Below are 15,333 nucleotides of genomic sequence, written 5' to 3'. Positions count from 1 at the left end.
ATTGATTGAGAATGTTATTCTTACTGGTCTGAAATTTTCCAATATTTCATTTCCATCTTCGACTGGCACTTCGCGAGCAGCTTCCTCCCGCGAAACCACCTGCGTCATGAGCTGCTGCTCATTCTCAACAGTTTGTGATGCGTATGATGGCGGGATTGTTCATTCCCTCAACAACCCCTTGGCCTCTTTGACCGCCTCAAACCTCATTTGTTGGGTGTTGTCGGACAAGAAATGTGAAATGTGAAGGAACTTCAGTGGTTCCGTTGAAACCCGACAGACAGAACGAAACATTCAACGGAGTAAATTCATTCACTTGGTGTGAGTGGAACGGATCAAGGACGACTGGAACAAGCGATTCTGTTTCTGATGGAATATCGAGTGGCGGGGCGATTTGCATGTTTGATCAATCATCAGCCTCATTGTCTGTTTCTCAATGTTCTTTCAATGACTGCTTTTCTCATTATGATGGGGGAGGAGTTATGTGCCATAATATAAAATCTGTTGAGATAATTAACAACACCTTCAATTCATGTACAGCGAAAAATCATTTCGGAGGAGGAGCGTTCATTAGTTCGATTTCATCATGTGTTCGGATTATTGGATGTGAAATGAAGAATTGCAAGGCAAATAGTCAAGGAGGAGGTTTGTTGCTTCATTCTTTTCAAATTTCAGGAACAGAATGCACAGGATCAATAACTGGAGAAGGGGAGAGCGCATGTGTCTTTAACTGCAATTATTCTTTGTGCTATGTTGAAAATATAATAGGTGGTGGGATGTGGTGTTACGCTGTTCCTTTCTCATTTTCAATGAGAAACATTCAATTTATCTCATGTTCAGCATTTAGAGAGGGAGGGGGATTTTGCTTCAGACCAGAAAAAACCTCAAAGCCAGATCATGGAATTTATTGCTATTTTTTGTTGTTTCATGAATGCCATTGCAGATCTTCAGATACTCCATATGGGCATGATGCTGAATTTGCAGACACATTTAATCTGTTTTTGAACTCTGAAAATCCGTTCCATAAATGTTATACAACAAATAGAAATGACAAAAGAGTTTGCTATTTGTGTAATTACTCCAATGCAGGTGCATGGACATTTGACCAAATTGCTAAAAAGGATTGGCTGAAAGACAAGACGATTTATGTCTCAGTGAATGGAAATGACTTGCATGAGCTGTGTGGGACGAAGGAGTCAAATCCGTGCAAAACTGTTAAGAAGGCCTTTGAGATGTGTGAGGAACAGATTAGTTTATCAATCACGCTGCTTGAAGGGGATCACACAAGCGAGGCAACAACGATTGAAATTGGGACAAAGAAGATTTCGGTCATTGGGAAGGGAAGGGAAGCAAGTTCGATTGGAACAGGAGCACTTTCATCTCCATCAGCAGCAGGAGCGCTATTCATTGTGTCAACAGGTCATCTGTGGATAAGTCAGTTGAATGTTGATTTTAACTCAAATACAAATCCTTCTTCACCGAGTGTGGTTGTGGTGTCTGATGGGAGTGGGTCACTCTCATTGGAAGATATTGTGATTACCACGAGTGAAACAGGAGAATATGTGATATCATCATCAGTGTTTGTGGTGCCGCTGTCACAGCTGTCGATGGCTGATGTGGAGATCAAAGATATGAATGTCTCAAAATCATTGTTGTCTGAACCAGTTCTGTCTCCTTCTTTATCCTCCTCATCTTCCATTTTTTTGATAGACACAGCATCTGGAGAAAGTATTCTGGCGAACTTGACGGTGAATAATGTGAAGCTGACAGAAGGAGATGGGGTGGTTGTGGCAAAGAGTGTGAAGGAAGGGGAGACATTTGTTGTTCGGAATGTGACAGTCGAGGATTGTGGGTGTGAGAATGGCAGTGGTGGAGGGATCAAGGTTGAGTTGGAAACAGATACGAGCAAGTATCAGGTTGAATCATCAACAATCAACAGATGCAAGTGCAGCGGATATGGAGGAGGGATGATGCTGCATCTTGCTGATGACTCACACGACTTCTCGATTGTGTCAGTTGACTTTTCAGGGTGTTCTGCCTCATTGGGAGGGAATAATGTGTTTGTGAATGGGAGCGATTCGGTGAGCTGGGGAATAAGCTCCTCAACGCTGAATGTTCAACATGAAGATTCAAAATACGATGAGCTGGTGGGATATGATCGGAATGACAAAACAATGGGGCTGTTCCCATTGAATGTGTATTTGGATTCATATCCAGATGCAGCACATGTGGGGAAGGGAGAAGATGTGGTGGGTGGATACGACTCGTGGTTCTGTGGGTTTGACTATTATCCGTGTGCCACCATCACCCATGCAGCGCAGGTGAGATATCCCAACACAAACAAGAAGATCGAATTGGATTCAGGATTTGAGCTTTGTGAGGCAGTTGGAATGACAGATGGCTGTGAATGGGAGATTTCATGTGTGACAAAAGGGATGGAAGTTGGGGCGAAAGCACCAGAGAATTTTGAGTCATCTTGTCTGATTGAGGTGTTGAGCAAATGTTCAGTGAGAAACATCAAGTTCTGTATTCCATATGCTCTGTCCGGTGCATCATCTTTGATAACATCCAATTCCACTCTCCTCACACTCACTGACTGTTCTGTTGTTTGTTCCTCTGAGAATTCCATTGGATATTGTTTTGTGAATGTGATTGGGGGAAAAGTGAAAGTAGAGGGATTGGCGATCACAGAGACCTTGAGATTTGGAGAGCATTCGCTGGTTGAGTTTGGTGAAGGGGTGGAATCAGTTGTGTTTTGTGGGTGTGAGGTGAACAACATTGAGAAGAGAAGTGGAGATGGAGGATGGGTGAGTGGAGTTGTTGGAGCAGAGAGAGATGAGGGGAAGAATGGGATTATTGTGTTTGAATCGTGTGTTGTGAAGGGGTGCAGGTGTGTTGGTGGAAGAGGAGGAGGGATATGTGTTGGAGTGAAGGGGGAAGGGAGTGTTGTTTTGAATGGGAGTTGTGTAATTGATGGGTGTGAGGCAAAGAGTTCAGGGGAGAGTGAAGAGAGAGGAGGAGGGATGATGATTATGATGGAAAGCAGGGGTGGTTCATTGAAAATGAAATCAGATAGAGAGGGTTTGTTTGGGGAGAATAACAAAGCTGAATATGGAAAAGATGTGTTTGTTGATTGTGGAAGAGATGTATTATTAGAGTCGAAAGTGAATGTGAGTTCATTTGAGTTTTTTGATTCCAGTGTGATTCCCTCAGATGCCCTGAAGTTGTGTGGGAGTGAGAATGGGAGAGAAGGTGAAGTGATTCCACTGTTTGTGTATTTGTGCTCAATTGGCGCAAAGTTGAGAGTTGATGGGAGAGGAGAGAGATCATTGGATCAGAGCCATTGTGGGTTTGAGGAGTTTGGGTGTTTGACGATTGATTATTGTGTGAATATGAGGGCGAACAACACCATTCATGAAATTGAAATTGCTTCTGAATCATCAATAAAAAGTGAAATGAAAGTGGCTTCATTTGGGGTGAGTGTTTCAGGGAAAGAAGAGGGGATGAAGGTGGCTGTGAGGGATGAAGGATCGATAAATCAAAACAACCTTATTGAATGTTCAAAATCATTTGAAATGAGATATTTGTCATTTGTGATGAATGAAGAAATGAATGGGAGGAGAAATGCATTTATCCACTCCTCATCATCATCATCAATCATCACAATGACCAGCTGTTCAGTCTCGTTTGGAAATTGTGAATTGATTGGATACAAAGTGATATGCATTGAGGGAGGAGGGCTGATTGTTCATGGATTTATAATGGAAGGGGGAGCGAGAATGAATGGGAAATCTCCAATTGTTATTTCGAACGGGGTTGAATTGGAGATGAATAACAGCAGAATGAGTGCAGTGAAAGTGACAGGTGGTGCTGGAGGAGGATGCTTGAATGTTGAGATGTGTGTAAATGGGAATATGAATATTGAAGGATGCAATTTGTCATCAAAATGCTCAGATGGAAATGAAATGAAAGGGGGAGGGATGATGATATCAATGGGAATGGGAGGGAGTTTGGAAATGAAAAATGTAAAGTTTTAGGGATGCGAAGTGCCAACAGAGGATAACTCAGAGAGAGGAAGAGGAATGGGAGGAGGGATGTTTGTGAAGCTGTCAGACCAAATTGGATCATTTGTGCTTGAAGGAATGAAATTTGAAAGATGCAATGCCTGGAAAGGGAAGAATGTGTTTGTTTCAGGATGGGATCTGAGTGAGATTGTGAAGAAGGAGCACCTGAAATGGGAAATGAATTCAGAGGAGTTGGGATCATTGGACGAATTGAGTGGATGGGAGAGGAAGACGACAGGAGAAAATGGATATGTGATTCCACTGGTTGTGTATTTGTGGAGGAACTGGAGTGGGGATGGGTTTGTTTCAAAGGAGAAAGGAGGTGACTTCAGTGGATGTGGATATTCTGAAGCACCATGCTCATCGATTAACCACTTGATATCACTTCGATATTCAACACTTGGAGGAGGGGAGACACATATTGCCATTGCGGGATCAGGATTGCTGAGCCATTCCATATCATTTTCATTTTCATTTTTGTCTTCTTCATCATCAATTTCAGAGTCACCAAAAGTGGTGATTGAAGGGACAAAGAAAGGGACAGGTGTGACGATAAGTGATGAAGATGAGAATGATATGAATGATGGTTCAATGATATCCTCGAATGTGAGTCTGTCATTTGTGAATGTGTCATTCACAATGCAAAGCACCTCCACTTATCATGCAGTATTCATTGAATCGTCAGGAACAAACACATTATTGTCTGTCTCAGATTGTTCATTTGGCCCAGGGAGAGGGGTGGCAGAAAGTTTTGGATTTTGTGTGATGAGAGTGAATTTGGGGAGTGTTGTGATTGAGAGGTGTTCGTTGAGTTTGATTTCAGAGTTGAAAGGGTTGATTGCGTTCAGTCCAAGTGCACATGAGGTGACTGTTCAGAATGTGAACATTTCATTTGCTGATGTGACAGAGAGAAGTCTGATTTCGATCATAGAAGAGGATAACCAGACGAATGGAAAGGAATGCACTTTTTCAAATGGGTATAGACCAGTTTTGAGGATCGTGGGATGTTCATTTGCGAACATCACAAACGAAGAAAGCAGAGCGAGTGTTATTGATGTGGGATCATTTGAACATGGAGTGGAGTGTGTGATAGAAGAGTGTTCAATCACAAACTGCAAGAGCGCTTCGAGTGCAGAAGGAGGAGGAATGAGAGTGGTGCAGAAGAGCGAAGAATCAGTTTTGAAAGTTAATGGCAGCTCATTTTCGATGTGTAAGTGCTCGACTGGTTCAGGGTGTGGAGGAGGGCTGCATATTGATGGATATGATCCGAATGCGAATTATGGAAATGAAACTCAGATTCCATCTCTGAAATTCAAGATTGTGAACATCCTGTTCGTTATGAATGAGGCACATGTGGGGAAAGACATATTCATCAGATGCTTCTCAATCGCCCATCAGATCAACGAAACGCTGTTTGCGTTGAACTACAACCAGGAGTCATTGAACTCGAACAACTCTATCTGTGGGAGGGATATTGAAAGCGAGGGAGATGTTGATCTAATTCCGCTTATCACATACTATTATTCGACACAGGTGTTTTTGAATGGAACAGGGAGTGATGGCAGACAATGTGGAGCACAGACCAATCCTTGTTCCAGCATCAATTGTGGGGTTGACCACATTGAGCAAGGTGTGATGAATGCAATTCTGATTGATGGGGAAGGGGCTGTGACAAAGGAATGTGTGGTTGGAGACCTGGATGTGAATTCATTGAAAAAGACACAGGGAATTGTTCGATTGAACTGCAAGATTGAGAAATCAGCTGAGAAGGATTGTGTGATGGAGTTTGTGAATGAATGTTCAGTAGAGAGGTGCTCATTCCAGTTTGAAGATGGATTTGTGTCAACTCACAATTGTCTCATGAAAGTGAAGAATGGGTCAATGGAAATACAGAAATGTGAATTCTTCTCTTCTCCAACAACGATTGAGTTGAAGTTGAACAGTTCAATTGCAAGCGATGAAAGCGGAGAGCTGAAGATATCAGAAACAACATTCAGGGACATTCATTCAACAAAATCAATACTTTCATTTTGCAAAGAATCGAGTGTGATAATTGTTGAAACAAGAATGTCAAATATCAAATGTGAGGGAGATGTTGTGAGTGTTGGAGGGAAGGCGAAAGTGGAGATGAAGATCATGGTGATTGAGAATGTGACTCTTGGGTCAGAAACATGTGTTGTTGCGATGGAAGATGCAGAACAAGAGGTGAGTGTGCTGAATTGCTCATTTGGAAAATGTGTGAATTCGGTGGACAAGGGAAGCATGATGCAGATGAGACGATCCAAGGAAGTGAAGGTTGAGGCATGTGTGTTTGATGGAGAAAAAGAAGTTGAGATTATCAATGAAGAGGTTGAAGGAAAAGAAGGATTATGTGAATGGAATGGGTCATTGGTTGATATTGAAAATAGCAAAGTGGTGATGAGGGAAACAACGATTATGAAGAGCAAGAGAGGTGGGCTGTGGGTGGGTGGAGGGAATGTGAAGATTGAGAAAGGTGAATTTGAGAACAACAATCCTTCTATTGAGGGATACGGATCAGCGCGAAGGAATGCTATTTGTGAAGGGAATGGCGAATTGAATGTGATGAGTTTGAAAGGAGGAGATGGAGTCTTGCCAAATACATCACTTTGGATATTGAATGAAGGATGTGAGTTTGAAGGGATGATTGAGGAGAGAGCATCATCATTCTTCATCCCAGTCGTGGAAGAGGCGAGGAATGAGACAGCATCTGATGGGAAAACAATCATCGCGCTGAGTGGGAGACTTCTTCTCCCCTGCAACGTATCGTTGAAGTTGGGCTTCAGGAATGGAAGGGAAGAGGTGGTTGAGAGCTATGGGATTGGAGAAAAGGAAAGTGTGTCAGAGAACGAAATTGTTGCAGTTGTTTCATCGGTTCAGATGGGAGCAGTGGGAGCAGAGACAGAAGTGTCTGTGAGTCTTCTGTTTGGAAAAGGTGATTCTCCTTCATTGACTGATTCTTTCATCCTGAAGAACAGAAGCGAAACCGAAGGAAAAGGAGATGACAGAATTGTTGAAGGAGGAAAAGAAGGGAAATCTTATTGGTTGTTGATTGTGATTGTGCTTGTTGTGATATTGTTGATAATTCTAATCTCACTTGTGATATTCATTGTTCGATGGAAGAAGGCAAAGAACGAGAACAAAGATCTGAGAGAGATTGTGAATGACAACTTCAGAAAGGATCCGAAGGCATTTGAGATGGTGACGATGGAGATGTCGCCAGAGGAGCAGTGGAGAAGGATAGAGAGGGGGGCTGAGAAGAAGAACGATGAAAGGATCAAAAAGAGAGTGTATGAGAGGAATATGGAACATTCAGAGTCATCAGAGCATCTTCTGTCTGAGAGTGGTTCAACTGAATACATTCTGGGGAAAGATTCAGACAAGATTCCAGAATGGATGCTGGAGAAGGTTGATGAAAAAGAAGAAGAGATAAGGAAGAGAACTACATCGCCATCCATCTCATCAATTTCATCCACTTCAACAACTGATTCAGATTCAACATTTGTTCGGGGTGAGGATCTGTGTCCAACAACCTCATCCATGTCGAATCTGGTGGATGCTATGGCCTGCTCGTCACCGCATGAGAAGCTGATTGTGGATCTGAGGGATTCACTGTTCATGCTGCTTCATGGGAGGAATGAGAAGAAAGAGATGGCGATTGGGAGTTTGAAGGAGAGGGAGATGACAGCTGCACAGATTCTGTTCTGGGTGGCGAATGGAGCACTGCATTCATTTGATGAAGAAAAGGAATTGCCTTCGCTGGCCAACCTGAGTCCTCACATTGTGCTGTTTTCTGAGCACATGGTGATCTGCATTGCCCTCCACTCCGACTGCTCATCTTCAGATGATTCTGATTCATCATCCATCTGTTCGATGTCCATCGTTTCTTCATCCTCGTCAAATGTTTCAGTGATGAGCGAGAGATTCACCGACTCACCACCACCTTCATCAGCGTTTGAGGATTGTGAAGACAACAGGAAGGAGTGTCTGAGGTGGAAGGCGCCAGAGCTGCTGATGAACAAGAAGATGGGAGCAACAAAGGAATCGGTTGCATTCTCGATTGGGATGATGCTGTGGGAGTGTCTGACCCTGGATATCCCGTTTGGGGAGTATGAGGCGGGTATTGCAGGAGACAAGATTGTGAAGGGAGAGCGGCCTCAGCTGGATGTGGTGGAGAACACAACATATGGGAACCTGATTAGAGTATGCCTTTCGCCTGGGCGGGAGGGGAGGCCTATGCTGAGCGAGCTGAAAAAGGAGTTTTTTGAGCATTTCCCAGCAGAGGCGAAGATTCTCACAGTGTCAGATGCGATTGACCTGAAAGAGGCGGATACCAGAAATGGACACAGGGGGAGAGAGGAAAGAAGCATGGTTGATGATAATAATAATGGCAATGATGTTAAGAATGGCGATGAAGGTGAATAGGAAGGGGAAGATACAAATACAACTACAGTAATTTCTGTGATGAATGAAAAAGAAAGAATGTTTAATCTTTTGTTGAACAAAGTTCAAGTATTTATCAATTTATTTTTTGGAAATTTTGTTGTGTTTATTCATTGCTCTTCAATTAATAATAATAGTGCTCATTTTTTAATTTCGTGTGTATGCATATGTCTATATATGATTGTTGTATATGTATTGTCATAAAAAATAATGTTTTTTTCGAAAACACTTGTGGATTAATTATGTTATTAAAATTTAATTATGATTTTTATTTGATCGAAAATAATTGATGAAACTGCAAATCCTGCCCCGTTGATCATATTCTTCAAGGAATCAAAAATTTCAATTTCACAAATTTTTGTCGCTTTTCATTTTTTCGATTCATGAATTATTTAACATCTTTCAATTTTAGTGTGACAATTATTTTCTAGCGAAGATGATTTTTTTTAAAAAACTTTTTTTTTTTTTTTTTTTTTTTTTTTTTTTTTTTTTTTTTTTTATTTTTTTTTTTCGAAATATTAGAGCCTTTTATGTTATGTATATGCAAATTTTTGTTTTATTGAATTGTTCAAAGTTTAAGTATGTTTCAAAAATTGATTTTTTTTAGGTGAGAATCCTTCGCCGTTCAATCGCTATTTTGAAGAATAACAAGATGCATATTTAAAGGACAATCTACAAAATGAGATTCATTTTAACAATTCAGAAGTTTATTATTTCAAAACAATTCTGATTCTTTCATTATCCATTGAAGAAAAAAAATAATTCACTGAAACGGTTCTGGCTGGATAAAATTCAAAAAAAGAAAATAACTTTTTTTGAGAAAACAACTCTTAAAAAAGTCAAACTCAAAATATTTAAAAGAATCTGCATCCCATAAACAAAATATTTGAAGAAAATGAAAATTATAGCGTCAAGATTAAGCAAAGGAAAAGTTATAAAATTGGTTGCAGGGGTTTATGGCAATTTCAATAATTAATTTTTATTTCATTAATATATATTTTCATGCGAGAAATTCGCAATTTGCCTTCATTTTTTATTTTTTTCAAAAATTGCTTTTTTTCATGCTGTTTGAATTTGAATGCGACAGAACAAAAAAATGAATGAAGAGAAAAGCAAATGTTGGCAATTATTGTCTTTCTTACATTGATTTCCATTTTTTCTTGTTTTTCAACAGCTATTGAAAGATTGGAGGAATTGACAAATAAATTGACGTTTGCGCGCTTTCCCAATTGAAATTGATTTTATTCTTTAGCAGCATAACAACAATGACTAAGCATCAGAATTTGCTTAAAAGTTCAAATGAAATTCATGACATCATCGTGAAATACAAAGGGAAAATGGATGTGGTTCCTGCGGGCATTTTGCACTCTTTGATAAAAGCTTGCATCAGAGTTTTTAATTCTACAAATAACGAAGAAGAGACGAGAGTTTTTGCATCGATTTTAGAGATTATTTTTAATCCAAAATCATATTCAGACAACTTTAACGCTTTGAAACAAAAAATCGTATCAACGAACATGAGAGAGCGATCCTTGCTTCATTACAAGTTTGCTTCGGAAAGGATTACTGGAGTTTCGCATTATTCCACGTCACCTTTGCTTCATAATATGATAAAAGATGGAATGCTGATTTCTTCAGTTATAAACCAAATTCGTTCTTCTGAAAGCGATGAAACTTTGAGCGTTTTGGGGGAAATACTATTTCACTTAGTTAGATTAGCAGAAAAGGGGGAATTTAAATCAATTGCTGATCATGGATTGTTTGACGGTGTTAGAAGAATTTTAGCTCGATGTAATTCGTTTGAAGGGCTACATTTCGCACTTGAGGCAGTATTGCACAGCATTACGAAAGTCAATCATTTAGAGACGAAACTTAATTTGCACGTAATGGTGAAACTAAGAGACTGCGATTTTGAAATTGAACTTCTTGAAATTGCTTTGGGATTACGAACAAGAGGTCTGCTTTACGAGAAGAACAAAAAAGAATATCAAGACTTTTTCTGTTATTGCAGGACGCACGACGAGGAAGAATTTATTTCAAAATACTTTTCAAATGACGACGGAAGCGAAATGACTCGAAGAAAGAAGACAAGGGAAACACAATCAAAGAAGAAGACAGCAACTCAAACAAAGAACAACAGCAAAAAAAACAAAGACTCAAAACGAAAGCAGAAGAATCAAAAAATGGAGATATCTGATGAACAAGAAGAATTTATAACTATTGAAGATGATAAATCGAATATCTCATCGTTTTCCGCTTCTGATCCATTGTCAGCTACAGAACAGTGTTATGGAGACATCGGCAATGAGGAACACGTTCGCCTCCCTCTGAAGATTCGACTTGAAGCAGTCCGTGTGAGTATTTCTTTCGACAATGGCTCATTGCTGCTTTATGTTCCAAAGAGACTACTGACATTGCTGTCAGAAGGGTTGAAGCTGCCAGATGGAGCTGAAGATGAGTATCTGCATCAGAAAACAAAAGAACTTAAAGGCAAAGCAAGTTTGGAAATAGAAGAAGAAAAGAACAAAGAAGAACTGGAAAAGGAAATGGCAAAGAAGAAAAGCAAAACAAAGGCTGAAATTTCATCAGACAAAATAAATGATAAAACAGAAGATGGAAAGGAGAAAGCCGGAGACGAAGATCAAGACTGCTCCGACGCTGATGCAATAACAAATATTGAAGGTTATGATGCTTGCAAGAGGAGCATCCCTTTGACTGCATGTGATACAACTGAAACCATAGAGCAGGTTCAGGAAACTCTTTTGATGACTGCACATTTCTTGAAAAAAATATGTGTGACATTTATAACCAAAACTAATGTTTTATTTGCTGTTTTTCTTTTTCAATGCGAAGCAATATCTCTTTGAATGTCATGTTTTTTTTTTTAAATTTGACTTTGTTAATTTTATAATTTTATTAAAACTTTAAATTTTTGTGTGTATATATTTTGCTTCTTTTCTTCTCAGATACCGAGAAATATATTATTAACTTACAATTAATTCCAGAACTTATATTTGCAACGCTATTTGATCGCTTGAATCGTCTAATGAAGTGTGCTTTTTTCAATTTCGAAAGAAAATAGATTCTCATTTATTTTTCTACTTATTCTTTCTTTGAACATGCTACACGTTTAATTGCCATGTTATGTTCATTTGTAGTTTTCCATTTAAACGTTTTTACACTTTGGCTGGCAGCTGCATTGAACTGATATTTGCGATGATGCCAGATTCACTGTTCTTTCGTTGTTTGCCTTCTGTTGAAGAGCAGATTGCATCTGATCTCCACTTGATCGAGAAGGAGATGACTGGAGTTAAATCTAATGATTCATTACTTGCACAATCATCAACAGAATTATCGTGCAATTCAGAAAAAGACGAGTTCAGCTTAAATGAAAAATACATAGCATTTCCAAACGATTTTTGTTTGACTGCTTTGAAACCTTCACTTAACAATTGCCTGGCAGGAAGCGATTTCACTATTGCGTATGAAAATTACATGGATGCTCTCTTGCTAATAGAAGCTTCGACAACTTTCTTCTTTCCAACTTTTAACAGTAGGTATTGCTTATCGCAGTTCACCAAACGTAACTGTGAAGAAATCAATCAGCGTTCTCAGCAACTTCATTATTCGTTTATAGCTTATCGCTTCAGACACAACGTGAGTTGTCTTCTGTCTGCAATCGCTTCACACAAGAATTACGCAGATGAAATTATCCTCCGTCCAGTTTTCGGATTTCTTATGTCCAAATTCTCATTCCGCTTTCCAGTGTGCGCCGCTGATTCAGTTGGCTATTCAGAGAACAAACATTTCTATCCATCTTCTTTGGAGTCTGTGCCAATTGCAATATATATGGTTGTGACATTGGTTCTTTTAAACGTTGTCAAAGAGCTTCCGTATGCGTTTGAGATGGGCTACGTGACGAGCTTGCTGAAGTGGATGGTGAACTTGTCGCCTTGTTCTCCGTGGCTGCTCATTCACGGAATTATTCGAATTCGCGAAGCTGCCGTCCTCTTCTCCTTACCATCGCGCAAGCTTCGCCTTGAGTTGGCGGTGACTGCTAACGAAGCAATACAAGAAAAGAAAAATAGAGAAAATTATGAAAAGTTCTTATTCAAATTTGAATTTGGCAGAAAGTGGGAAGGGATCTCTGCTTTGGAAGTAGATACGTGCCTTCCAAAATCTTACGCTTCGATTGTTTCACAAGATGATACAACATTGGAGTTGCTGGATTTTGCAGAAGATGAAGAGGAAGTTGAAAAGAAAGATGACACGGGAACGCTGCTCTATTGCAGACTTGAAGATGATTTGGAAGAGACAGGAATAAGAGATCTTCTGGAAACATTCCCTCAGGACAGAAATATTGAACCTTTCTGGCTGATGAAGGGAACAATACCAACAAAGGCGAAATATGTAAATGAAAGAATGTACAATTATTTAGTTAATGAGATGTTACAAAGGGGCCCAAAGCTTCAAATGTAATAATTATTCGCATTCGAAATATTTTCAAATGGTTTTGCGTAATGTTTTATTTGATTATTTGATTATTTGATTAATAAATTATTTGATAATTTGATTTAAAGATTGTTTGTCTATTTGTCTATTTGTGAATTTGTTTATTTTTTTTTAACAAAAATTTTTTCATAAGTTGAATGGTATCTTTCTGTTAACTGTTTTTTGCTTTCAAAGTTAAGAGTGAAGTTAACAATTGCTTATTGTTATTGAAAAATGTGAATGATAGTTCTTTTGGTTCTTTTTTTATCATTTTTCTTGAAAATTTTTCGGTTCTATTTTTGTAACATGATTGTAATTTTCTTAATCCATTATTTTTTACCTTGCTCTTAACATTACAAGTTAATAATTTTTTTTTTCACATTTGTGTTGATTACTTCTTATTTTATACTTATTCCACTTTTACAAATCATCTAAAAAAATTATTCAATTTTTGCAAAATGCACTCAACATCAAAACTTTAAAACAAAACTGTAATTTGCTCTAATCTATATATTTGCAATAATAGAAATTGATGAATGATAAATGCTCTAGGGCTGCTTATAGTCATGTTATTGAAGAAAAGAAATCCATATACAATCAAATACCGAACAAAAACCAAGATTCAATAATTTGAATAAGGATATGAAAAATTATTTTGTTGATGATGATCGGAAATTGCATGTTCAAAGAAATATGATTGTTTTTACTGTATTGTTTTTACTGTATTGTATTGTATTGTATTGTATTGTATTGTATTGTATTGTATTGTATTGTATTGTATTGTATTTTTTTTTATTAAATTTGTTTGTTTGAATGAAGATTCCATAACTTAATTTAAAATCGCCAAAAAAGCAAAAAACGTTGTTTTGTTGGGATATAAACTTTAATTTTTGGAAATAAAAATGCCAAAAATACAAATAAATAAAAGGAGCAAGAAAAGTACTGAAGAAAAATCTTTGACCCAAGGCTTGTGTTACTAATTTTCTTTCAAATAAATATAGAGAAATATATCAGAGCCTATTTTCAAAGCACCAAAAAATTGGAAGTTAGTAAACAAATATATTTGTGCAAATTTATTTGAATGATAATTTGTAGAAACGTGTATGATGCGATTGTTGAAATGAGGAAAGAAAGAAATGCTCCAGTAGATGAAGTCGGAGCTGAAGCTTCTGCCACAGCATCTGATCCGCCTGAAGACAGACGCTTTCAGACTTTAATAGGACTTTTGCTTTCCAGCATGACAAAAGATCAGCAAACCAATCAAGCAATATCTAATTTAAAAAAGGATGGATTAAATGTTCAATCAATTTTAAAAAGAAGTGAAGAAGAAATTGATAAACAAATCAACGTTGTGGGATTCCATAAAACAAAAGCTAAGTTTGAAACATGATCTTGTTCTTTGTTTTTTTTTTTCCTTTCATTCTTTTGTTTTTGAAATTTTTTTTTCATTATTTGCAGAAATATAAAAAAAGTCACCCAAATACTTCATGACAAATATCATGATGATGTTCCTTCAACATTAGAAGAATTACTTCAATTACCGGGCATTGGACCAAAAATGTCCCATTTGTATCTTCAAATTGCATTGGGTCGGTTTGCCATAAAGAGTAATTTTGTTTTAAAATTTTTTGAACAATTACAATTAACAATATGAAGAACTGAAGGAATTGGAGTCGATATTCATGTACATCGTATTTCTAATCGATTGGGTTGGGCAAATAGCACAAATCCAGAGGGAACAAGAAGAGTTTGAAATAGAATAATTTTTGAAATAAGTTTTTTTTTTTTTTTTTTTTTTTTTTTTTTTTTTTTTTAAATTTAATATTTTGATATTATCTATCGGATTAGCAACTTGAATCTTGGCTTCCGCGAGAATATTGGCAGGAAGTGAACGTGCTGTTTGTTGGATTCGGCCAGCAAATTTGTGCTGCAAAGCCGAAATGTGAAATGTGCACCATTCACAAGCTATGCCCTGCTTTCCGTGGTATCAAAACTTCAAAAAAATCGAATAAAAAGAAGAGAAAGAGCAAATATTCGGAAACTGAATCGGAAGAGAGTGAAGCAAGCGAAGGAAGTGAGACTTATGACTCTGATGATGATGATGATGATGAAAGTGAACAGGAAGACGATGACGATGATGATGTTAGTTTGGGAGCAGAAAAGAAAAGAAAGAAGAAAAGCAGCACGTCAAAAAGAAAGATGAAATCAGACGACAACTTAATGGACATTGAAGATGTGATAAGAGCTGACAGTTGAAAATGCAGAAATAGGTTCGTTTGTTTTCTTTTACTCAAGCCAGAATCCATTGCGAAGTATTTAA

The 15,333-nt window shown here is 38.0% G+C and overlaps 3 protein-coding genes across 3 annotated transcripts; all 3 read left to right on the top strand.

The window, feature by feature from the left end:
• Window positions 1–395: 395 nt before the first annotated feature.
• MONOS_7899 (uncharacterized protein) lies at window positions 396–8,504 on the top strand (the record flags this gene model as incomplete). Its single annotated transcript, XM_067878261.1, has 2 exons — window positions 396–4,005; window positions 4,045–8,504. The coding sequence occupies 2 exons, from the start codon at window positions 396–398 to the stop codon at window positions 8,502–8,504; spliced, it is 8,070 nt and encodes a 2,689-aa protein (XP_067730421.1).
• An 899-nt stretch (window positions 8,505–9,403) lies between these two features.
• MONOS_7900 (uncharacterized protein) lies at window positions 9,404–13,508 on the top strand. The gene is made up of 6 exons (XM_067878264.1): window positions 9,404–9,474; window positions 9,610–9,640; window positions 9,697–9,733; window positions 9,778–11,315; window positions 11,489–11,573; window positions 11,681–13,508. The coding sequence occupies exons 1-6, from the start codon at window positions 9,418–9,420 to the stop codon at window positions 12,999–13,001; spliced, it is 3,069 nt and encodes a 1,022-aa protein (XP_067730420.1). The 5' UTR covers window positions 9,404–9,417; the 3' UTR covers window positions 13,002–13,508.
• A 625-nt stretch (window positions 13,509–14,133) lies between these two features.
• MONOS_7901 (Endonuclease III) lies at window positions 14,134–15,269 on the top strand (the record flags this gene model as incomplete). The annotated part of the gene is made up of 4 exons (XM_067878265.1): window positions 14,134–14,390; window positions 14,472–14,606; window positions 14,670–14,760; window positions 14,862–15,269. The coding sequence occupies 4 exons, from the start codon at window positions 14,134–14,136 to the stop codon at window positions 15,267–15,269; spliced, it is 891 nt and encodes a 296-aa protein (XP_067730419.1).
• Window positions 15,270–15,333: the final 64 nt, after the last annotated feature.

This window comes from Monocercomonoides exilis (genome assembly GCF_001643675.1).
Source record: "Monocercomonoides exilis strain PA203 chromosome Unknown scaffold14-1859848, whole genome shotgun sequence".
NCBI lineage: Eukaryota > Preaxostyla > Oxymonadida > Polymastigidae > Monocercomonoides > Monocercomonoides exilis.
Note: the sequence above shows the minus strand (reverse complement) of the source record. Positions and strands in the feature narration are given on the sequence as shown.